At 35.5% G+C, this 27092-nt stretch overlaps 2 protein-coding genes across 2 annotated transcripts; both read left to right on the top strand.

Annotated features, from left to right (window-relative positions):
* Positions 1–5263: 5263 nt before the first annotated feature.
* Positions 5264–15732, top strand: LOTGIDRAFT_198401 (hypothetical protein). Its single transcript, XM_009069101.1, has 12 exons — positions 5264–5494; positions 6168–6263; positions 7539–7699; positions 8185–8309; positions 9334–9504; positions 9956–10063; positions 10324–10412; positions 10702–10800; positions 13047–13259; positions 13823–13898; positions 14152–14279; positions 14865–15732. Exons 1-12 carry the CDS (start codon positions 5429–5431, stop codon positions 15081–15083), a joined length of 1551 nt encoding a protein of 516 aa, XP_009067349.1. The 5' UTR covers positions 5264–5428; the 3' UTR covers positions 15084–15732.
* An 8549-nt stretch (positions 15733–24281) lies between these two features.
* Positions 24282–24749, top strand: LOTGIDRAFT_135603 (hypothetical protein; the record flags this gene model as incomplete). The annotated part of the gene is made up of 1 exon (XM_009069100.1): positions 24282–24749. A coding segment is annotated over one exon (468 nt), but the record flags the coding sequence as incomplete, so codon positions are not given.
* Between the last annotated feature and the right edge of the window lie 2343 nt (positions 24750–27092).

Raw genomic sequence — 27092 nt, 5'->3', positions numbered from 1 at the left:
ATTCTATTTTGAATTTGAAAAACACCATATTATGGGTCGATTTAAAGAATATATTAAAATGTAACGCTGATGATTTTTACTATTTCATTTTTAACAGCTGTTTCTTTATAAATATGATAACCTATATGTCAACATAGTTGTAAGTAGGTCTAACTATCGTCTGCTAATGAGTGTGTTCTCAAAACGCTGTTCTGTGCTCTGCTAATGATTGTGTTCTTATAACATTGCTCTGTGGTCTGCTTATGATTGTGTTCTCAGAATACTGTTCTGTGGTCTTCTAATGAGCGTGTTCTCAGAATACTGTTCTGTGGTTTGTTAATGATTGTGTTCTCAGAATACTGTTCTGTGGTCTGCTAATGATTGTGTTCTCAGAATACTGATCCTGATTCTAAACATGAATTCAGTGAAGGCCGACAAATCTGACCCTACCCAGTTCCCCCGACGTGACATTCGGATGGGATATGGGAACTTGGTTTAGGGCCAGACATACAATGTCCATTTTCATGGGAATTGCTCAGATCTATTTTTTGGTCGCTAGTTTTTAAGAATTCTCACCACGACAATGCCGAATTTGGCATGACTTTTGGTATTTATACAAAGCTGAACCATTAATGAGTTGATCAAGATATTGTAAAATATTCTTCGATGTCCCTGTGCCACAGTATTTTGGTAAATTGGGCTTTTGTCATGGGTCCCATGTGCTACATCTCGACAGTTGGAATTCGAAAAATAGTACGCTCGTGCCGCTGTCCTCGCATTGCACATTGCATGGTGTTGTCCGTCTTCATTAGCCCACATGGTGTAAAAAAAGGAGGTCGTAAATCTCCATTCATTTTATTTCCACTTCTTATTCATCTTGGTCGGTATATCATTATTCGTGTCATAACGTCCCTGTCCATCGTGTTTCTACATAAATAAGTAAATAAATGCTACTGCCTGGTGTCGCATAACACATTAATGTGATGGTTGTCATTCCAATTCGTTTACTGTGTCAAGGTTAGCCAAAATGTGCACATGATATACACCAATTCAAGAACGGAAAGTGTACAGTGTATGTGTTAATAAAGGTAGAGATGCGCCATTATGAAGGGGGGGGGGGGGATTTTAGTCGAACTGTCATGCAAGGAAATAATTTTATATGATTACTGATTAGCTCCATTTCTGATATAAAACCCTATCATTTTTCATATATATCGTGCCTAGGTCACTCGGGACTAATAGAATTGATTAAAATATGTCATCGTTTCTCTTCATCAAAAATAAACAATGATAAAATCACGTGTCATGACCCGAGAATTTAATAATCATTGTCTAAATTATCAATAGAATGATAAAGCCTTTTATAAAATATTTACAAAACTGTATTTTATAAATTCACTAGTATATAGTCTTATGTACATTATGTTATATATATACTTAATACAATATAAGTTATATTTAATGTCAAAAGTTATATAAATTACATAGTTATATAACTACTATGTTATATTGCTTGTCGAATGGTTTACCACCAACAAGACTTCAATGCTTCTCAACCTTCTCGAAATAATTCTTCCTAAAATAAATCGGTCATTTTGAAAAGTATTTCACTTGAAAAAATATTTTCAACGATTAACCATGATTGAATATGAAATAATACTCTACACATCGACATAGTTCAATGTCCGTTCAAGATTTTCTGTTTGTTCAGGGTGTATGATGACAATTTCAGTTGTGGATCATCTGCCTCCTATGTTCGCCCCAGTCAGACGATTCCTTCCCATTTACACACTTTGCAACAATCCTTCTGGTGATCGTCAAATTCCTCCCCTGTTAAGAAGCACAGACTTACATGTCCTGCAGCATTAGTGTTGTATCTCTCCGTTTTGGCAATGATCATGCAACCAAAAGTACAATGTCTAAGAATATTTTTCGACATATTCAAGATACCTCATTCTATGGCATCAAAATGCCTTCCGTGCTGAAAATTTATTGTTTGAATAGAATTATCATATGGGACTTCATGAGGTTCGGCCATAATGATAAAAGCAAAGTTAGCGAAAGACAACGACAATACATAGAATAGTATGCAGACTGGACTAAACTCCAGTGGAAACTAAATTTGCAAGTCTGAAATGCTCAAATATAATTGATTTATTAAAGCCCCGTCACACTGGAAAGACACCTTACTGAGCTGCTACTGCGACGGAAAGTTAGAGCGTATATAACCGTGGTATTGGCATTTAGGAAGCGTCAGATATCGTACGGTTGGCGATATTGTCGCTGTTGAGATCGCCGTGAACGCAATAAGAATAAAAGTGAAATGCACCAAGCTCTTGGATTTTATTAGAAACGTGCCTTGGCAGCGCAATATTGCTGCAATATGTTGTAATTTGCATTTTTATGTGACCCTTTCTCACGTTTTCTTCACGTTTTTCGGTGTTTAAGTACAATTTGTATTGTGTGACGAGGCCATAATAGCGCGATATGATATTAAAAGATCGATCTTGAAATTCATTAAAATATTTTCTTAGATGCAAATAATATAGATTTAGTCTGGTTTATCAGACACTGAATGGCTTACCATCAACAAACATTCGGTTCAATCAACACTGTCATTACATTCATTACATTTCATTACACATGACGTGACATGAATTACGTTATGAATCATTGATTAATACCGTTATATGGTAATGCATATCTTAAACTGTATAGCTATTTGCATGATGTTGATTTTTGGTCAACGTACTAGAAAAGTACAGAAGTCAGAGGCAAGATAAAATATCTACTCATAGTCGAATGCGTCATTCATGGTCAGTGGCGGCGGCAGAACTTTGAATTCGGAGAGGCCTCTTTTTTCGAATCCATCCCAGAGGGGTTCTGGGTAATTAAGAGCTTGAAATCTGCATTTTATGCAATTTGAAACAGCATTTTCTCAATAGCATAACGATTTTGCTTCCACAAAAATTGCAATTTTTTATTCGGGCGTTGGGAAATTAACCTATATTCTATTATGTAGAACTAACCAGTACAGCAAAGTTAATTAATTAATTCCAATTATCTTATTATTTTGTGCATTTGATAATTGTTAATGAATAACTTTGAATTAAAGAAAAGGCCAAGCTTAATTGTCTCATTTACCAAATCTAATCAAGTTTTATATTGAAGGTAATACGTGTATATCTAATTGAAAGAACTTCGTACAAAATGCAACGATGGCGGTAATGAAACAAACAAAATCTTTTCTTCCGCATTCTGGGGACCCTCTTTAAGTCAATTTAATGCCTGTCTGGAAGATTTAAAGATGTTCAGCCTATAGTTATACTCTTTCACTAATTTAGATATCTTAATAATTTTGTATTTTTTATACTTAGGCAAGGTGTTGGGACCCGTGGAATTCGTTCAGTGGCAGTTGAGCCATTGTAATTTGAGTATCCATTAGATTGAATTTTATATCTACATTTTCTCGGTTTTTGGTCTTTGATTTGGATTCAATTTTTCAATAAACCTGTGTGAGTTATAATCCTAAGATATCCAGGGATAAGCCACACTAAACGACAAACGTGGATTAAGATGTATTAGAAACTGTCTCCTCTTAAAGGACGAACTAAATTAAATTCATAGCTGAAATTTCAAACGGGTTAGAAATAACTTTATATAAGGTCGAGTCGAACTCGTACTAATCGTTTAATCTGAGATGTGTTTGACATTTTCTTCCCATATGTTATTTGAATTATATAATGAGTTTTTTCTTTCGTCTTGTTGGACAAACCGTGTGAAATATTTATTAAGTCGCAAAGATCAAGCGAATCCTTGCAATTATTCTAAAGTTTAAAGAAAGTGTGATATTATACTTGGTTAAGCCAGCGTTAGACGTATAAGTAAAAAGTATAAGTAAAAATTACATAGATAGGTATATACATTTATAGAGCGTTCTGTACCATCTGATAGAGCATCCTGTACCATCTGATAGAGCATCCTCCTGTACCATCTGATAGAGCATCATGTACCATCTGATAGAGTATCCTGTACCACTGAAAGAGCATCATGTACCATCTGATAGAGCATCCTGTACCATCTGATATTGCATCATGTACCATCTGATAGAGCATCGTGTACCATCTGATAGAGCATCATGTACCATATGATAGAGTATCTGATAGAGCATCCTGTACTATCTGATATAGCATCACGTACCATCTGATAGAGCATCGTGTACCATCTGATAGAGCACCATATACCATCTGAAAGAGCATCATGTACCATCCGATAGAGTATCATGTACTATCTGAAAGAGTATCTGATAGACCATCCTGTACCATCTGATATAGCATCATGTACCATCTGATAGACCATCCTGTACCATCTGATAGAGTATCTGATAGAGCATCATGTACCATCTTAAAGAGCATCATGTACCATCTGATAGAGTATCTGATAGAGCATCATGTACCATCTTAAAGACCATCCTGTACCATCTGATAGAGTATCTGATAGAGCATCATGTACCATCTTAAAGACCATCCTGTACCATCTGATAGAGTATCTGATAGAGCATCCTCTAGAATGTAGAATATCTGTCAAGATTGGTTCACAGCAGCTCCCACAAAAATGACATTCATGTTTGTTCTCTAAATGCTGATCATCATCCGTATGTCACGTCCGAGGAACGGGTTGGGCCAGATTCGCCAGGCTACTGTTAGAACAGTGTGTATCTGTATCTAGTAGAACATTATATATTGTAATATTTAACCATGGCATGTCACTGTAACCTAAGCATTGACATGTTACTGTTACATTTAATTTTATTACCCCCATTTGTCTGGAGACAAATTCTTATCGTGCTTACGTCTAGACACCTGATACCACTTTTCATTAGGAAATACTTACTCGCTTATAATAGATATACTTCCTCATGTGAAAAGTTCATTGGCTGCTACCAATATTTCGTCAATATGTTGTTACGAATTTCGGGGTTCGTTTTGCGGTTCGGATCGTAAGTACTTGGTTTATTTATTGTACATGGGCGCTGTTGATCTGAAAAAAATCCTTAAAGAAATTTGTTATTACTTTTGATCACACAATGACATTGAGACTAACCATTTTATCTACATCTGGGGTTTTCAACTTTTCTTTCTTTTACCCCTTTCAAGATCCTTGAGCGATTTCGTTACCTCCTATGATTTTCTCATAGGTTTCTTTGCAATCATTTTCACATAAGAGAATATGGCCTGACTGAATAGAACGAATTGTTATAGTCTAAATAATCTATGCTTGACTACAAAGCGCTTCAATACCCCCCTAAATTTCAAAATTACCCTCTTGGTTGAAAATCCATGTTCTACACCATCACTATTTTTTATAAGAGAAGGTGCTTGTTCAGACTCAGCAATTCTACTGGCACACTTTTTCTTTTTTCAGATAGTGCGTAAGGCTATTTTCGAAGATGGGACAACCACCAAATGACGAAGAAAAGAGGGATGACATCACTATACAAGTACCCACAGAGGGGGTAAGACTTTTTTTTTGTTAGCGGATATATCATCATCAACACATTTGATATTGTTTAGACGTTTACAAGTTAGCACTACAAATATGCAGTCCATAAACTTACAGATTTCATTGCATCTTGCTTTCAAACACGAGGTGACAAAAAACATCACGAAATAACCACACTTGGTATCCTTGAGGAATGTTTTACCAATCAAATCCTCTGTTCAATAAAAGCTTCGTCTTGGAGGAATTTTAGGATATCGGTCGTAATGCACGGGGACGTATCTATACCTGAGGAGGGGGGAGGCCAAAAATGAGTCGTGTCTCTCCGAGGCGAGGCAAGGCGAGGCTCGAAGGGCTGGGGGACTGAGAGCTGCCAGTAGAGGCCTCCAGAAACCAATGGATATCAGATGGCCTGAGCTGAATTTTTGGCATTTAATGGGCAGGGATTGAATTTCACTTTCAATAAGATCTTTCACGGGCCTGATAAATAAGCCACTGGTTTTATGCATCCACTTGTGTCTTATTTTAACAGTGTTCAGTTTAGGGTCGGTGAGTATACAATAGAATTCATGTGGTCAAAATATTACTGAACTCAATTTATAAAATAACATTCCCAGATCATCATTGCATGAGTAATAACATCACAACATTACACTGGACTTTCAAATTGATATAAATGATGTTTTCAGAAAGTAACGGGTCGGTTGATCCTGGCGGTTTTGGCAGCAGTTTCTGGATCGTTTCTATTTGGTTACAATACTGGTGTTATCAATGCACCCGAAGAAGTAAGTAATTTAACATTAGGGTTTTTTGAGTGCATACAGTGGCGGCACCTGCCTCCAAGGACTGTGGGTACAACTAGGGGCAACTTGACTCAATGGTCTGAGAGGGTTCTCCCCAAAAGTTTCGAAAAATTGAATTGATCTGGTGCTTTCTGACACATACTTTGGGAGAAGAACGTAAAAATCATATTTCTGAATTTGTTAAAAATGAAGTTGGGGTTCCATTTTGGATGCAAACCATTTTTCTTTGAGTGGAAAATGCCTTCACCACTGAGTGCATAGTGTAAATTATTTGAATATAATTCAGTTAGGTTGAGCTGGTGTTATTTTGACATAGTTTCAGTTATTTTGATATAAATATTTTAGTGTAAATTGGATTACTTTCTGTCACGATATTTAAAGTTTTATACATGTAGTTCCACAGTGTAATTTTAACGGATATCGTTTTCTAAATATTTATTTTGTTTGAATTGCCATCTGAGATATATGTTTACTTTTTATCAATCAAAAGAAAGAAACGAACCAATGAAAGTGAGACATTGTTAGTTTCCAGGGCGCTATTGATATATTTTCGAGCTGATTTGACCATCATCATCATCGCATGTGACATTGATTGTCAATTGTGTAATTGCAGGCGAAACAGAAATAGGATTTTCATATTTTAGAGTGATACAGATAGCTGTGGTCTATCAGCTATATATTATTAATACATGTCAGTACTTAGTAATTACTGTCGATTTGCTACTAATCTCACATAGCCTACTTAAAAGGATTGTAAAAAGGTTTTCTTAAATTTGTATGTGTATCGAGGACACTGATAGGATTAATTTCCACCATTCTTATTTTCAGTCAGTCTGTGGTTCCTGCAATTTCACTAAAACGAAATGTATGATGACGTCACTAATTGCAAAATAATCTTACCACATAAGACCCTTCTGGATTAGTGACATCAAACACTTAGAGTGGAATTGCTGGAACCACAGATCTCTGATTGAAAATTGGAATGGTGCCTACAAATCAATGCTATCAGTGTCCCCGATACACATAATTTTTTTAGTAAACCTCTTTACAATCTCTTTAAATGTAATACTAACCCAACTGTTGTCATATGAATAGATGTGATAATTATGTAAAATTCATATTTAAATATCAAACCTTTATTTAGAAGTGAGTGTTTATCGATTTTTGTTAAAACATGTACTATATACTATATGTCACAGTCACATCATATTTATCATTTCTTCAACTATATGAATATACTATGGATTATAATTTCAGAAAATCAAAGCATTTTTAAATTCTACAAATATAGATAGAGATGGCGAACCATTGACAGTTGCTACCCAGACCAATCTCTTTGCTATTATAGTGGCAAGTTTTGCTATAGGTGGTGCAGTTGGCGGTCTGGCAGCAGGACCATGGGCTGATAAATTTGGACGGTATGTTCTGGACAAAGAGATCTGATCTTTTTCCAATCCGCAAGTTTCAAAGTTCGTCGATTGTAGACCTTTTATATAAAACATGGCAACTTATGGATCGTGTATTGATCCATGGCGATTGCAAAACTTTAATGTGATTTTGAATACAAAATCTAAGCCTTGTTACAAAAAAGGAGATGGAATTGCAAAATGTATAAGTAGATAATTTGGTGGAGGTCGCTAGCTAAGCAGGGAAGCCCCCACACCCCCTCTCCCCTTCCCGGGTTAACAGTGTCATACAGATCTGTAGTATGGGGAGTAGTATATCCTGACGAGTAACGATGTCTAGTGTTTGGTTGCAGTAATGGAATTCGTCAGTTGTCAGAATTTTTTCAGAGGGGCAATCTGAATTGTGTCAAATTAATACTCTCTCGGCGGATCCACATGGCTAATAATAGGCCTATTTATTTGGTATGATTATGTTTGCAGATTTATTCTTGTTTCAGAAAAAATGGATCATTGATCAATACCATATTTGGAATTGTATCAGCTGCTCTGATGTTCTTCAGTAAAATGGCCGAATCTTACGAAATGCTGATTGTGGGGCGATTGTTAGGAGGAATTTGTTGTGGTGAGTTCATTATCAGGGTGGGTGGAAGGGGATTTGTTAATCAGCTTCTTGCACTCCACACTCCCATCGCCACCCCCACCTTGCCCCCCGTAGAAACGCCACTGCATCCAATCTGATAAGCAACAGTCGATAAACGATTTGCTCATACCGAAAAATTAACTGATTAATAGCATATGATCAAATGGATGGTCACATATTATTGCGATCGCCAGGTCGACGACGAAATGCTAGTTTTCTTCTTAGATACCTTTGTCCGTTCACCTACACCCAGCGATTAATAAGATTCTTCATCAGAACTGTTGCCACCAGTTACTTGCAGTCGTTGAAAATTCAGTTGCCGAATTCAAGCAGTCGTAAGATCGAATTGAGTTCCCTATATCCCTAAATTCACTCATCTAAGGTTATCCGTTGCTTATCATTCTTTTTTTGAAAAATAGAAACTTCACATAGTCTTTATTTACAATTTTGCTACCGTGATCAATAGGTTTTTTTTATAGCTAGTAACAATCTGTGATATTTGTTCAGGTATAGGAATTATCCATCTCAATTCTATACTACACGTGAAAATTCTATACAGTAGAAATAATAGTGAAATATGATCTTGTGATTGATATTGATGAACAATGGAGATATTTAACGTTGACCTTTACTCTCTTTGTTTGTTAATAATCACCGCCAATACCCGACTATACAGACCTTATGGGAAATTATATTAACTTTTCTCTAATGACAGGATTTTACAAGCTACATGTTTATTATAAGCAACCAAAATGTGATTTGTGATCGGTTACATTGGCTTGTAAAGTTCCTTACAAAAGCCTTAGAAAAACCGTCTTGCATACAGACGCCGCACATAACGTTTAGGAACTGAGGGCCATTTTCATTTTGGCTTTTCTTATAAAAAAGATCAAGACGTTTTATGACTTTCTGGAACGAAATGTCGGTGTAACATCGCTAAAACTGATTTTTTTTTTTAGCATTAAAATTGTCAATGAATTTTGTTTCTTATTTTTGTGTTGTTTAGGTCTGATAACGGGTCTTACACCAATCTATTTATCTGAAATAGCTGCTCAGAATATCCGAGGTGCTTTAGGTGTCCTGCATCAGCTTGGTGTGGTTTCTGGTCTCCTGTTGTCTCAAATCTTAGGATTTCCCGAGATTATGGGTACTGCTGATTTATGGCACGTTTTACTCGGTAAGTGCCTATGTCAACTTCGATGATATATAGGGCTAAAATCAGATGAGACTGTATCTTAATTTTAATGGTACTTTTTCTTTATCGGATCAATGAAGGTCAAGAAATTTGTCCTTTTTTTCCTTTTAATTGGTTCACCACATTATTAATTATAAAGTTTTCAACTTCACAATCGGAATACCAAGCATTTATCACCACTTACCTACTCATTGTCTCATTGTCCACCGTGAAACCTGCAATTGTTCGTGCGGTTTTGAGTTTTTCTCATTCCACTTATATTAGACGAAGGATATCAGCAGATGGTGTCAAAATAAGGGGTATACGGACTTTAAAAGCTCGAAAACAAAAACAATTTGGGATTTAAAAAGATATTGTTAACTGATGTCCCATTCATTTCCAATTCTTGCACAGTGATCATTGTTTACCTTTGAATTATGACTTTTCCCCACAGGTCTATCAGTAATACCCAGCGTTCTTCAACTATTGATATTTCCATTCTGCCCAGAAAGTCCACGACATTTACTAATTTCTAAAAATGAAGAATTTAACGCAAGAAAAGGTAATGAGGGGTTTTATTTTTAGTGTTGACTCGAACAATACCTGGAACATTGTAAACTAATTAATCTAATGTAACAACGAATGAAGATTGAGAAAACTCAAGCGAAATATTGAATGCATCACATGAATCGTAAAGATTCAAGGACTCAAAAGAGGTTTTCTAGCGACACGTCATTTAGCGTCCATTTTTTATATTTCCGATTCCCTGCCCATTGCCACAGTTTATCAGTTCACTACCAAATTTTGGCTTTATTCTTTTAGCACTGACAATTTTGAGAGGATATGATAATGTCGAACAAGATATACAGGAAATGAAAATAGAAAACGAAGCCCAGAAATCAGAAGCACAGGTAAGTGACGACTGGGTTCAGTGGAACTCAATGGACGATTCGTCATGTGCTTTTCTGTAGTTTTTTGCTATTTGAGTTACAGGCCAGACTATATGGTGAGTCACAAAGACTTTACAAAGATATCGAGCGGATTTCAATTTTAGAAGGTAGATCACAATTGGAGGTAACTGCGACATCATTTCGGGGAGACAGACCTCATTAAGATCGATTAAAGAATTGCAACCATTGTGTGCATCAGACTTGGCTGTAGAAACCAAGTTTCTGTGAAATTTGTGATCATATATTGCAGGTCAACATATGGAAACTATTGACGTCAAAAAGTTTACGAATGGCGCTTATAATAAGTGTTGTAATGCATTTATCACAACAGTTTGGTGGTATAACTGCTGTAAGTAGTCGCAGTTGTTCTTTTTGGATCTATTCGGGATATCAATATGATATGATATAGTGGGTATTTATAGGTTGGCATTTCATCTTTCTGCTGTCGATAGTTTTCTGGAAGGGTCGGTTCAATAAAATTGCTGTAGCAGGCAGACTATGTTCAGTTCATGAGCCATTATTTGCAAGGTACTCCGGTATGTTTGCAACTGAGCTTGCACTGTTAGCCCATCTCAACAGTGGGACTCGTAGTATTGTATTATTTATTTGGCTAATTACATTAGAATAAATTTAATCAAAATGTAAATGCAGTTAATAGTGAACAGAAACGCAGTGTCAACAATGTACAGTAGTTTAATGCGTATCATGTGATCCATTTTCTCCCATCGGTCAGTAGGTTAAGTAAGCCCAAGACAGATTATAAGATGAAGAATTAGGTCGAATGATATCAGCAATAAACTCTAAGCACGTCTACGCGTGGTATATCATAAGTATGTATATAGATATAAATATGCGATAAAATGTTTAATATACTTGATACGTTATGATAAAAACAACGATGTGGTTAGGGCTCAATGATATATATTTTTACTTGATAACAGTTGCTCAACTAGAGTGCGTGCCAATGGACTTTTGTGAGCTGGTGTCGGTACCCCTGGAATTGTTTTTTAATTATGCTCTTCTGCATTCTGAGACCCACATTTTCTCAAATTTGGACATAATATTGCCCTTGGTAGGGTCCAAGCATAAGTTGTTAACCATTTTATTTTGTGTGTTAACCTTTTGGATACTTACTTGGTACATTTTTCTGGGAAGTGGGGGCACCCCTTAAGGGTTTGGCCCCGTGGACATGATTCAACCACTCCCTAGAGTAGTTGAGTAACTGCTTGAAAACGTATAAACCCAATTAATTTCTTTTAATAAATATGGTCTAAGTTTCTTCTCAGGTGCTAAACGCAGGTGTCATCATGTGTTTATTTATCATTACTAATACTAAATCGTCAAATCATCATCGTGTACCTTGTACTCCACCGTAATGTATGTCAGAAATAGATAACTAGATATAAAACTTGTTTACATTACATGATCAAAGTTATAATACGTTACCCAGTGGCCAAATGACCCCACGTTTCAAACTTCGAACATAACAATGCAGAATACAATGGATTCCCTCTCTTTGAAACTTCAATGGTGAACTATTGTATATCAAAGTGAATAACGAGAGTTTTCTATTTGCGGCTTTCGTAAACCAGAAATAATTTACTAGATGAAGTTAACTCCGACGGTTATATATGAAAGTATCCGGTCAAGTTTTTATCACATCTGATAAAGGAACATGCTCTCCCCATACACAAACTAAAATCAACAAAACCTCTATTAAATCTCTCCAAAGCAGGCAAAACATTGTGTTGGTCATATAACTAGAGCTGTCCTAGCTGCCTGATTTGGTCTTGACATAATTTTATTCCTGTTTATATAATCTTGACCTGTTTATATTTGGTTTTATTGTGTTAACCTACATTAGATTATTGACTGTAAAGGGGTGTTATGCAAATTAACTGAAAATAGGCTGATATATGTACATATATGTTTTGAAAGATGGTTTCATATTCAATCTTATGACATAACATGGTAATCTTCTTAATGTATATCTCCGCGGAGACTAGAGAACCTCAAGAGAGGCCTATTCAGTCACTGGTGTAGGCTGTTACCATTATAAACCTTAGAAAAAGTATTCTTGAACTCAATCACTAGACAGCTTAACGCAAACCCTACCTACTCTACGTCCTACTCTTCTCCACCTAATAGGTGCTAATGTAGACGGACAACGATATGCAATGTACGATGAGGGAAATTTTACCAGGACAACCGCATTAGCCGATTCTTTTTCCATGTTCAACTTTTGAGGGATCTCCAACTGTCGAGGGATCTTTAATATGCACAGCCTGTGGCACACGGAGTCTTGGTTTATTGTCCAATCAGAACGAGTTGCCTTTTCCATGTCAGCGCCTGAGACCTGCATCACTGGCAAGGGGAAACAGGGTTGAAAAACCCAAAGGTATTATCCCATCATATGCCGGAATTGAACCCTTTCAGGTTAGGGGACAAGCGTCTAACTCACTGAGCCACTCGTACTAATTTGTATCTTATCGTTCACGTGTCTACGTACTCCCCATGTTACTGCTTTTTGTGACAAATATTTCACGACTAAAATGTTAAACTAAACCTTAATTATATAATATACTCTCTTTTCAGATATTTTACTATTCTTCAACGAACTTCCAAGATGCTGGTTTAGATACTAATACTGCTATACATGCTACCAGTGGAGTAGGTGCCGTCATGGTGGTTATGACGATTGTGACCATACCGCTAATGGACAAAGTAGGACGTCGAACTTTACATTTAGCTGGATTAGGGGGAATGTTTGTGTCCTCTATATTAATCACCGTCACTTTATCTCTCAAGGTAAATATTGTAATATTTATTAAGTATCAGTTTTAAAACTCTTGCTTTAATTTCAACAGTGACTAGTACGGAAGATATACCATTATGATATGGGTATATTTCATTATATAATTGTATATTTGCATTATGGTAATTTCCAAGTGGGAGATCGTTGCCTTAACCTTTGCAAATAAGGAGTGGTTCATACCTGTATGTTAACTTCTTCAGAATGAATCTCACCCGTAGTTACAGGGGCAAGGGAAGCGGTGCTTATTACTTGCCATTCAGAACAATCAAGTTTGGCTACGGTCCTGGTTTCCATTACGGTTTCCTGTTTTTAAAGGGAATAGCCGATACTGATACAACAAAAATAGAAGTAGCGATACTTGAAGTCGTTTTTCGTGTTTGCTTCTTCTATTTTCACAATCCGATATTCGTCCAATCGCACCAAAAAAATGTATTTCATATAGTATCGTTCAAGTATTTTTGCTTCAAATTTCATGCATTGCATACACATTAGAAACATTAGAAACATGGCCTTTTTTTACATGTATGAAACTCTTAATATTTTTACTGCTTTTCAGCATCAAGTAGAATGGTTTAATGTAGCTACAGTAGTTTTCTCCCTTGTATTTGTTGTGTTCTTCGCATTGGGACCGGGTAAGAGAAAAAATCCTGTGAATATATTCCAACGAGGCAGCTCTTGAGTTTCATCTCAGAAAGGCGGAATCGTTACTTCTTGATTTTATGATGAGGGTATGTAGCGCTTACAGAGTGCATATCCAAAACGAAGAGCATTCAGACAACTTTTCTTAGATGGCTACACGACCTCTTGGGTCATTCTCCTAATTATTCAGCTAGCCTATAAAAATATCAATGAAAACTGTATTTTATTTAATGTTTTATTTTGTAGGTTCTATCCCGTGGTTAATTGTAGCTGAATTATTCTCCCAAGGTCCGAGATCAGCAGCTATCTCCGTATCTGTTCTTGTCAATTGGGTGGCTAATTTTGGCGTGGGTTATGCCTTCCCCCATATGAAGGTACGAATATTATGAAATTGCAATGCCAAAATGTGAACAGCAAATAATGTAAACGAGATCTATATATTGCTTTGTTGACACCTCGATATCTATGATATCACCTGGTATACCTTAGTATCGTGTTCATATTAATCTTCCATTAGCCATATTATTAAGACCGCAATGTCTCGGTTTGTTGGATGCTTGCCTGAAGGTCCTGATCACATATTCTCGAAACGATCTTAGTGCTAGGATGTCTTGTGGTCTAACGAACACTGTTTCTAGGATATCCTAGCGCTTGGATCGTTTCGAAATTGTGTGGCCAGGGTTCAATCCCGACAAACTTCGAGACTTTCCAACCTGTTTCCCTTTGTCAGCGATGCAGAAGGCTTGTGTGCAATATGCTATGCGCTTTAAACATCTCCGGACAAATGTAATTCGAAAATGAGGAGCTTATGGCACAATCCTGGGAAATATTTTTCATGCAAACTGCCGTTTTGCCCGGCTTTTAACACAATTCTTACATCTGTAGGATGTTATATTGTTATTTAACTGTTTGTGATTTTATATGATCTTTATTGAATTATTTTGTGACTCTATTTTCAGGACGGCCTAGGAACTTTCTCATTTATTCCTTTTACAGTATTGTTATTGTTATTTTTTATCTTTTTATACATTTATTTACCTGAGACTAAAAACAGAACATTTGAAGAAATTACAAGCTTAATAAGAGGTGAAAAGAAAGCAGAAAATATTCATAAAGACAAAAATTCTACTCGAGAAAATTATCTGGTGTCCTACCAAAAGACTGACATTAACCAGTGATCAAAATATTATATTATTGTATATTTTGTATGTTATTGTGTATTACTATGTGTTATTGGATATAACTTAGTTTGTTTTGTAAATTTTTGGATATTTGTTAAATTGCGTCTATATTTTATGGGATTGTAAAGAAGTTTTAAACTTTTACGTGTATCGAGGACACTGATAGCATCAATTTGCACCATTTCAATTTTCAATCAGACGTCAATTCCATTTAAAAATAAGCGTTTAATGACGTCACTATCCCAAAAGCTGCTATTGATATTATATTATAGAGGCCTTTGCAAGAGTTTACAACGTGAATTGCAATAACCACAGACGTATGATTGAAAATTGGAATGGTGCAAATCGAAATATTTCTTCTGTGTTTTTCTTCGCCATGTTATACCAATAGAGATGACGTCAGTGAACGGCATTTTTTTTTAATCCAGATTAACTAGCCATTTATATTATCTCCCTTTGATAACCGAATCTATGGGTGTCCAGAACAATCCGAGCTTGAACATTAAAATAACGACTCGTCTTTTCTGGAGACTTTGCCATATTAAGTATTCCTGAAGTCTATGTACATATATGAAAGACTCATATTGATGTGGATGTCTGCACATGCGTTCTTGAAATATCTATATTATAAAGGCAGTTTTAACTGAATGTTATGGTTAATTTAAGAAATTGGGAATACAATAGTGAACAGTCATATAAATGATATGACTATGTGGAATGTCCGAAAGGGGTGCTTAGTTAACATGTCCAGACGCATAGTTGTATCAGGTGTTCCGCATTGCTTCGCAAGCAACAATCACCGCGGTGCTTATTTAAGTGGAGCTCAAGTATTTTTATTTGGACTTTAGAGCTTGAAGGAAGGTTGAAGACTGACCATGGGAACGACATTGTCCGCCAGAAGAGTCATCGACGTAATAAGTGAATACTACACGATTGATAAACCCAGTCGTAGGCTGGAATCATGTGTTCCAGAAGAGATCTCATTTAGTAATCATTCTCAGCAGACAGGACCTCGGTTACTGGTCCTAACTGAACGACAAAATATTTTTTACTTGACAGCCTCTGCTACTTGCAACAATGACTTTGGGAAACCGAACTAGAACATCTGAGGGTATCATTTCGATCTTTGTATGAAATCGAACTCGGGATCCAAATTCAAGAGAGGGCACCAAGCCACCATTAAAACACAAACCAAACTTATGACTTTTTTATTTAGCAGATTTTTCTTTTTCAATCTCTTAACAATAGTAATCTTTACAAAATAAAAAAGTACCCCATGACCTTGTTTGAGAATATGAAATCAATATTAAAGTGCTAGAGATCATAAATGATCACACACGTTGGATCGGTGAAGAACAATTTTTCTCTCTATTTTCGTTTTATGTTTATGTTGAACCGTCTTTCTTGTGCTGAACTTAGATTTAAGAAAAAAATTGAAGTAACAGTATATCATAAACTTTTGACTTAAATTTCAAATTCACCAAACAGCGCACTTTTGATCAAATTTTACTATAATAACTACTACTTTTTAAACATTCCAAGAAAGCAGGAGCTGTTTTTAATGCATTTTATATTCTAATTTTGGCATAAAAATGTAAGAATCAAAATTTTATTTCTTCAAAGTGACCACAAAGACATTCTTGCAGCTGCCATCGACTAACTTTCTTGATATTTCTGATTTCAAAAAGCACTTCATACCTTTTAAGTCGAAACTGACTTTAAACGCAAAATTTCAAAATCAACTTATTTTTTTATTAGACGACACTCTTAACTTTTAGAAAGTAAATTTAATTAACTTAGTTAAACGTTTCTTTAAATGTTGAACAAATTTTGGAACCCAATGAGCACTCCCTTATAGCCCCGTCACTCCTTACTGCTACGGCGACGGAAAATTAGCTTAGAGCGTGTTAAGTTCGCCACGTCTGAAACTGTACGATGGGCATCATTGTCGCCAATAATCGCCGTTGAGATCGCCCCCACGGAATCGAGAATGTCTTAAGACAAGCGCCTTAACATCTACATAAACGAAATAAAAATGAAGTACACCAATCCCATAGATTTTATTATAAAACGCAAATTGGTCGCATATGTCGCAGGTTGATAGACCGTTGTAGAATTGTAATTTTAAGGGTCTCTTTCAGTCGTTTTCTTTACGTTTGTCGGCGACATTTTTAGTTGAAATGGTCGAAGTCCGGCGTGACCGGGCTATAAAGAGCTGTAAAAGATGTATTCAAATTTTAAAAGCTTGGTAGAGAGCTGACTTCGGAACATACAGTTACAACAACCATGTTTACTTGTTTATTCCAAATTTTCACTTTTCACCGTTCAACTTCTAAAATATGTTTGGTAGTTAAAGTTATTCTTTTGCCTTGATAAAAAACGAAAATAAGAATATTTGGTCTGTAGCAGTTGATAATTGATAAAGTAAATTTTAAATGTTTTTGGGTGGCAATGATCACCAATTACTGTAAAATCCAGAATCTTTGTTGTCTCCACCTCGTTTAATAGGTAGCTCAGATTTTGATATCTCATCTTCTAAACTTCGACTTTTACCAAATCTAAAATAGAAGAAACGTCAATTTTTACCGAACGACCACAAAAGTATGCCTAGATCATCAACCCTCTTGCAAATCCCCACGAAGTTGCTTAAATTGCCAAAAAGGAATTGACATTATCAAAGCAACCAGAGGACTTCATCCACTACGGCACCGAAAACGTTTTGGTAGTTATCATTTCACTACGCCGTCGCATTGAAAATACGAGGGGCCAAGAACATTCGAATGACTAAACTCGCACGTTTAGTGAAGAAAGGCGTTATTTTTTGACATCATCAAATAGTTAATTCATAACGTTAACGCTCGTACGTTAATCGTAAAACACCAATAACCCCTACCCGTCACTCTCGCTCATTGGAATTCACCTAAGTTGACCCGCAGACAAGGCATTGACAATTACTGTGAAAGTGGTATTCTCTAAGGAGATCATTTGTCACGTCAACTTTTATATAAATTAACAAAAGAATTTGACACCGTTTCTTTGTAATAGAAAATGTAAACGGAAAGATTAATTTGAATAACTAAGATTGCTTATATATTGTCCAAGATAGAATCTAACGTTATATTCAAAGAACTGGTCATAAATCTTGGACACTGGTCATTAATAATAATCATGTAATCACGTACATACTGAGCCAGAAAATAGGGCGTCATTTAAATAACAAAGGAACCTTATATAGTTTGCAAAACGGATTCTGATATTCAAAATAGTTTAATTTTATCAGAAAAAGGTCGTAAATCTGTAAAATTGGTCATTCATCACTGGTCACGAAAATGCCTGATTAGTGTAGGTGTAACCATTTAGAATGAAAAAAACTCTTTTCGATTGCATGAAAAAAAACTATAGCAATCAAAATCATAAGTGAATCGCCGTATTGAAAGGAATCATTATACCGCTGGAACGTTTCCGATGAATCCATGTATTTGGTGGACTATATTTGATATTTTAAGTATATGTATGTAAACAATTAAGTCAACATGAGAATGAAAAGACAAATGTAACAAACCTTCGATTTTTAATGCTTCTCAAAAATTTTTCAATTGGTCCATCTGACTGCGATTCATTATCTAGAAAACAAAAATATTTTATAATTAACGTTGACTATTAGTTTGGTTCAAGCTAACAGCTTCGTTGTAATTTTTTAAATATGTTTTTTATATCATGTTATTCGCCAACTATTATGAGTATATAGTCTTTAAAGCTTTCCTCAGAACGACTGACGATTCATAGTTGTAGATCGGATACGTCACGGCCAAACACTCGGTTTATCAAGAAATTGACCGATAATTGCAATTTGGATTAACAATGGTAGCCGATTCCAAACATTCAGTGGGGCATCTTTAATCGAAAGAAGAATGTAAGCAACTGATGGTAATTTTTCAGTCGTTGACGACTAAATCGGTCATATTCATCCATAATCGGAGTCCAACTTTCGGATTTTGCCAGTTGAGCAGTCGACAAGAGTACTCTTTAGAATAACTGGTTTATTGGATCAATAACCGGATTTGATTTGGATATTTCAGAATGTTATGTTTATCAGGAAGATAATGAAACAGTTCTAACAAAGTACTAGTGTTAAGTAAGCCCGTTAAATTACATTGATATAAGAATGAACAAGATGTCCGGTTTCGGTCTAACACAAACCTAGTGTTATCCATCGTAACAGTAAAATTGTATCTGACCATATCTTATGTACTTACCGTTAAAACAGAATTTTCGAAAGTGTTCACTTTGAAGACATAAAAAAGAAAAAAGTAAACTTTGTCTATCATCTGGTAGAAGATCTTGTGTATTACTGTCTGAAACTGAAATAAACAAAAAAACATTTTTTTCAATGCGATGGGCAGAATAACGTCATTGCGAGGGCATTATACAATATTTCTTGGGCAATGTTGAAGAACCGTAAATGAACGACTAGTTTCACATCCATATGGCACAGAGTCAAATGATTCAGAGGCAAATTTGACGGGGTGACAAAATTACACCAAGGCCAATATCTCAAGGTCATAATTTGTATAGAGGGCATTTGTTAGGCGTCAAATTGTCTTCACGCCAAATTAACCGGGGTAAATATCGCCCGCCACGTGACAACAACCATTTGTCCAGGAGTCCAACATGTTAAGAACCAATCACCTACAGTTTCCAAGCCTAGTCTGACGTCAAACTACAATTACTAACGTCACATTGACCTTCCGAGTAAAATAAAAATATGAGAAACGTAAAATAAACGTTAATGACTGACATGATGAATTCATGTCTATTTGTCTAATACTGTTCTGACAAGCTTTAAATATCTAATAGGCCTACTTGTTAGACATTGTTTGATAAAGAAAATAATAATGAATCTAATTTCTATCTTGACTCTATTTAATTGCTAAGTTTTCTTTTGTATCATACGCACTACTTATTATAATTTATGACCAAGGACACATAAAGGCAATTTTTATTTAATTATTAACATAGTAATGAGCCTAACAAAAACATATCGATCCAATTGATATAACCTACTTTTTAAAATTGATAATAAATTAACTGTTTAATAAACTGCTTTAGAGGATACTGTTTAAGTGGATACTGCTTTTTAACAGTTTATAACATGCTTTAGTAGATACTGCTTTTTACAGTTTATAACTGCTTGGGTGGATATTGTTTTTAAAGTTAATAACATACTTTAAGGGATACTGCTTTTTACAGTTTATAACTGCTTGGGTGGATACTGTTTTTAAAGTTAATACATACTTTAAGGGATACTGCTTTGTAAAGTAAATAAAGTGCTTTAGTAGATACTGTTTTTAAAGTTAATACATACTTTAAGGGATACTGCTTTGTAAAGTAAATAAAGTGCTTTAGTAGATACTGTTTTTTAAAGTTAATAACATACTTTAAGGGATACTGCTTTGTAAAGTAAATAAAGTGCTTTAGTAGATACTGTTTTTAAAGTTAATACATACTTTAAGGGATACTGCTTTGTAAAGTAAATAAAGTGCTTTAGTAGATACTGTTTTTTAAAGTTAATAACATACTTTAAGGGATACTGCTTTGTAAAGTAAATAAAATGCTTTAGTAGATACTGTTTTTAAAGTTATTAAACTGCTTTAGAGGATACTGTTCAAGTGGATACTGCTTTTTAAAAGTTAATAAAATGCTTCAGTGAATACTGCTTTGTAAAGTAAATAAACTGCTTTAGTGGATACTGTTTTTTAAAGTTAATAAACTGCTTGGGTGGATACTGCTTTTTACAGTTAATAACATACTTCAGTGTTTTGTAAAGTAAATAAACTGCTTTAGTGGATACTGGTTTTTAAAGTAAATAAAGTGCTTTAGTAGATACTGTTTTTTAAAGTAAATAAACCTCTTTAGTGGATACTGTTTTTTGTAAAGTTATTAAACTGATAATGCGGGTGATTATAATGCAGTGATTTGTGTGCTCTTTCGAACAACTCATTATAAGTCACAAATAACTTTTAAAATATTTATTTTGGACTGTTTTGATAATCAGCACTTAATGACGTTAGGATTCGAAAATTTGACAAGACTTAAATTTTGTAAAACAAAATAATACATTGGGTTTTTTTTGAAAAAAAAATATAATAATTCTTAAATGAATATTTGATATCCATACCCTTCGTGAGAACATATTGTTAAAAAACAATTTATGGCATCTTTTTTACCCAGTAATTTCTGTTTAAGTTTGATAGTTTGTAAAACATACCACCCACCTAAGTGACTGTTTTAGTGCTTCACCTCTCAACCTCATTGTCTTTTTTTAATTAATTTTGATAAACACATTATATATTGTTGTAATTAAATCGATTTTTAGATAGGAAGTTGTTCATATGGTTGCCCAGAGATAGTCAAATCGTGAAATAAATAACTATAATTCAATTTCATTCAAATGATTATTTTTTTTCGTTGTCAATTATCCACTTTAACTCTTTAATAGAAAAATTGTCTGCACATTCCTTATGATTGATAGTAATGGCATGCGACACCTAACGTTTCTCGGTTGTTAACATGGTTGCTAAGAGATAGTCGCCATTTTTAATAAAAGATATTTTTGATTTAGACCATATTGGTCATGTTTATTTTGACACCAATGATTGTTCTATTGTTATTGATCATCTTTTATTTGGTTTACTCACGTCAACAACCCATGAAGCAGAAATAAGAGTGACAACTGCCTCCTTAATCTTCCGACTTTATGATTTCTTATTTAATCGCCGCCATTTTGAATTGACAGAAATGTGGGAAAATTATCAAGTCGGCGTATCTTTAAACTAATGTCGACTTTCTTCATATTCTAACACCATCCACTTTTTCAACCAGGTTTCTCCTGTCAGTGATGCAGGTAAGAGGGGCTGACAGAAAAAACGTCTAGTTGTTCGGATGGGACAATAAACCGAGGCCCAGTGTGCTACAAGCTGTGCATGTTAAAGATCCATCAACAGTTGGAAATCGAAAAAGTGCAAACTAATGCCGGTTTCCTGATAAAATTTTCCTCATTGTACCCTGCATGGTGTAGCCCGTATTCATTAGCCCACACCATCCACGATGTCTCTTAATGTGAAATACAAAACTAAACGTTTTTAAAGCATTAAATAGTAGGGCATTAAGGGAGGCACATTTCATACCAGAACTGAAGGAAGAGCATGCTGTATATATACACAGATACTAAGGTAAGAGAGATCAAATTGCTTCAATGGGCTTGTAAAGCATTGGTAATATCGAGTCGAAGACCTGGTTTGCAGTTGTGAAGTGTAACTGTGCTACCATCAATCTGATTGATTACCTTTACAACTTAATGGGACGTTCGCTAGTTGACCAATTGTACCATAGTCTCAGAAACGGCAGCATTTTAGCTAAGCCAATCTGTAATAGTGTTCACAGTTCTACGTTGAAATTTAAGCCTTCATCTCCATGGTTGTCCAGAATTATCCGCGTTTGCAAGTTAAAATAACGAATCGCCTTTTCTTGAGATTTTGCTATATATAGAAAAGACATAAAAATAGAAAGTAAAATTCATAGTTTGGAATATTCTTAAATGAATTATGCAATTTTTGTACATTTCTAGTACTTTCGGAGATTATTTACATATATTCAAGACTTAAATCAACCCCTGAAAATGGCGAATCCCTTTAACCATGTGCTGATATCGAGACACGTGGAATGGTTTACTAGTGACTGTTGGCCTTCTTGTAGATTTGACTCTCAAATAGTACTATAGCTATTAGTATTTGACTAAAAATTTACTGAAATGTTTATGTGCAAGGGCGTGGATTACATACTAATCTTTTCAAAAAGTCTGTACCACTTTGACCCACAACCACTTTTAGAGGGCGCATAGTAACTTAATACTGTCAAGAAGATTACTGAAGACATTAAGCTTACACCTTGACCTGAATTACTGATTATTGAAAATACATCCGTCAAGATTAGCCAATGCTATGACAATTTTTAAGATTTTTTTTTTAAAGATAAACCCGTCTTTTTGAGTGCGTTGGAAAAATGATTTTTGTAATAATGACGTCATAATGTGATGTTTTGGTGAATTGAATAAGTCCCAGAAGATGAATGAATAGAAATTGCAATGAAACAAATAGAAGCTAATACATAAACAAAGTCTAGAAAACCTATTTTGGATCTCTTTAATGATGACATAAGCAAGCAGAGACAATGAACATGTTTTGGCTTTAAAGTGGTGTATGTCATAATACGACTCTATACGATAGTACTCTGAACGTTACGGAACAAGCGTCTAATGGATGGAAATAAAGATAACGGTTGTTTTAGCAGATGAGACACAATAAGTTAGCTGTTGAAACAAGTATTGGTTAATAATACATAATCACGATTAGAATATCGATTATTGTCCATATACATGATATTTATTGATCTCTAGCCTACTAATGAATTTAAACAAAACGAATACAGCACTTAGCATTGTCTTTATCACTGTGTTAATATCAGCCTCGGCTTAACCCTATTCTCAGACCTACTTCAACTGAATAATAAGCTACATTGGCGATCGGTTTACTAATTTGGCCTTTTTGTTGCAATTAAACCCGAACAAGGACAAGAAATTGAAGTGCAAGAATTTTTTGTGGCGTTTATTGATTCTTTGCTATCAATTCGGTATGTTTTGAACTCGAGAATAAAATACAGAAAATTCAAAGTTCACGTATGTTTCTAAAATTCCCATTGATTTTCCAGACTGCTAAAATCAACACTTAAAGACTAGAGAATTTAGACATTAAACACCGGTACCGGAAATTTAATCATGTATCTGAATTTATATATAGCTTGCAAGTCTCAGCTCGTCCCAAAGTTAACGGATGTAAAGTCACAATGCGCTAATCAAAGATTCCTGTTAGAGTATTCTAAAAGATGTCCGAAACTAATTCTAAAACCTTTATCAATAACACAAGATTCTTCCAGCAAATTATATTTTTTTCGTCTGAGTGAAAACAGGATGAAAAGTCATTGGACGTTTACTTGTCATGATTTTTGTTTTTCACCGCAGCTTCCCGGTAATATGCAGGTGTTTTACTTACTTGCAGATGTTTTACTACATTGCAGATATTTCACTACATTGCTGATGTGCTACCTCATTGCAGAAGTGATGTGCTACTACATTGCACATGTGATGTGCTACTACATTGCACATGTGATGTGCTACTACATTGCACATGTGACGTGCTACTACATTGCACATGTGACGTGCTACTACATTGCACATGTGACGTGCTACTACATTGCACATGTGATGTGCTACTACATTGCACATGTGATGTGCTACTACATTGCACATGTGACGTGCTACTACATTGCACATGTGATGTGCTACTACATTGCACATGTGATGTGCTACTACATTGCACATGTGGTGTGCTACTTCATTGCACATGTGATGTGCTACTACATTGCACATGTGGTGTGCTACTACATTGCGCATGTGACGTGCTACTACGTTGCACATGTGATGTGCTACTACATTGCACATGTGATGTGCTACTACATTGCACATGTAATGCGCATTACAGATGTGCTACTGTGTTACTACATTACAGATGTGCAACTACATTGCGTATGTGCAGTTACTTACGCTGATGATGTTTCAACTGACTTTTTGCTTTCATCAACACATAAAAAAACTATTGATTATTCAAAATTGTTCTAGATTCTCGATTCTCTAAAATCGAGAGAATTAAGCTTTTTGTACTTGACGAGAGCGTGAGCTACATTGACTTCTATCAGCAAAGACGAAAACTTTTGTTTGTTTAGTTTGTTTTTGTTGTTTCTATTCCTAAATAAAAGCTCATTATACCCGAAGACGACTGAAAAATATACAATAGAACTCTATATACTATAAAGTCTTTGAATGGCATTTAGCAATTGTGAGTACGATATATAGACACAGCTTTATGGAACAACAATCACTGGTTAAAGTTTTATGCAACGTTTCGACGTGTTTCCCCCGTCGTCCTCAGGCACATAATGAGAAGAAGTGATGGGCAAACTATATATACATTAATGCTTATTATTAAGAACACACAAGAGATAAATAGTTTATTGATACATTACATTAAATTTTAACAGGTACAATAAGAGGTATATATTCTTAAAATAACATACAGGCTGATTAAGTAAAATAATTGAAGTAAAGTAAATGAATTAAAAAGATTAATTGAAGATTAAATAAACAACTATTGCTGGTATTGGAGTCTTTTATTAATAGAAATTACATTGTTCATATAACTAACTATGCTTAAAGTTGGAAATTGTTTGAATATGAATAATTACAAGTTGATAAGTTTATCATATGCATGCGATAAACGAACACCTTCGTCTCTGTTAAGGTCAGGCTGATATCTTCTGATGTGGATAGCTTTTACCAGCAGACAAAGGGAAAGCCACAGTTATCATGGATAAGAAAGAGTACCAAGAAACTGTCACAGAACTACTTAGTGATGCGAAAACTTACAGAAGACTCCGCAAAAACCCAACGAGCATATACAAAGACAGGTTGGACAAGAAGTTAAACGAACTTGAATCCAGTAACCAAATTACCAATCAACTTAAATTTAAACTGAGATCAAGCCGCCACCCACGTCCACCATATGCCAGAGCAACAATTAAAATCCACAAAAACCCCATCAAGGCTCGGCTACTCATATGCTCTCGGGATTCTGTCTTCTATAACATCGCCCAACATCTTAGCAGAATCTTGGCACCTTTGGGGAAAACAGCTGACTCATTCATTAAAGACTCAGAAGAATTTGTCACCAAATTGAAAGAACTGCAGATCACAGGGAAGATGTACTCATATGATGTTGTCGACTTATTCACCAATGTCCCATGTAAAGATGTGTTGAGTATCATAAGAGATAAGATATCTAAATTAGAGACCCCACTGGATACTACACTTACTACAGACAGCATCGTCGATCTCATTCAGATGTGTATGTCCTCTACCTACTTCACATGGGGAGATGAGATCTATGAACAAATCCACGGTCTACCTATGGGAAGCCCCTTGTCACCATTGATTACTGAAATCTATATGACAGCCTTTGAGGAAAAGACCATGGAAACCTCTCCGATCTCACCAATCTGCTGGTTCCGGAAAGTTGATGACACCTTTGTCATGCTTAGAGCTGAAGATGACCCATCAGCTCTACTCCAGCACCTTAATGCTCAGCATAAGAGGATCAATTTCACCATGGAAGCAGAAGAAGATGACTCTATACCCTTTCTGGATGTGAGAATTAAGCGGTTAGGCGGTCAGTTGAAGACATGCGTGTATAGGAAACCTACACATACAGATCAGTATGTGAACTACCATTCCAACACCCCTCAACATGTCAAAAGGGCAGCCATCACAGCGCTGGTCAGAAGAGCAAAAAGGATTTGTGACCCAGAATACTTTCAACAAGAATTACAACAAATCAAGAAAGTATTCTGCTTGCACAACAACTACCCTCCAGCCTTTGTACATCAAGCTTTTAGATCCGTATTAATGGCAAAACCAACCAACCAACAGCCTAATCCCAACAGACAATCAACCCGCTTAGTTATCCCATTCATCGGAAAGGCATCATACCAAATCAAGAAGATCCTGAAAAAGTCAGTCGGCATTGAAACAGTGTTCTCTGGCAACTCAACGCTTAAAGATTTGCTCAGAGCCAGTGGTAAATTGAATCCCTCCAACAACCAAAAACCTAAGGGATGTGTCTACCAAGTTGAGTGCTCCTGTGGAAGCTCGTATATAGGGGAAACAAAGAGACCCCTTGATGTTCGACTCAAAGACCATCAAGACAAGCCCGGCAATGAAGGAACATCTGCTGTGGCTGAACATCTTGCTATGGGAAGGAAAACAGGACATAAAGTCAACTTTGACAACACCAACATACTGACAATCAATAAGCACATAGATAAAACCAGGAGACTTCA

The sequence above is a fragment of the Lottia gigantea genome, assembly GCF_000327385.1.
Source record: "Lottia gigantea unplaced genomic scaffold LOTGIsca_99, whole genome shotgun sequence".
NCBI classification, from domain to species: domain Eukaryota; kingdom Metazoa; phylum Mollusca; class Gastropoda; family Lottiidae; genus Lottia; species Lottia gigantea.
The sequence above is the reverse complement of the archived record's forward strand: the minus strand, read 5'-3'. Positions and strand labels throughout refer to the sequence as shown.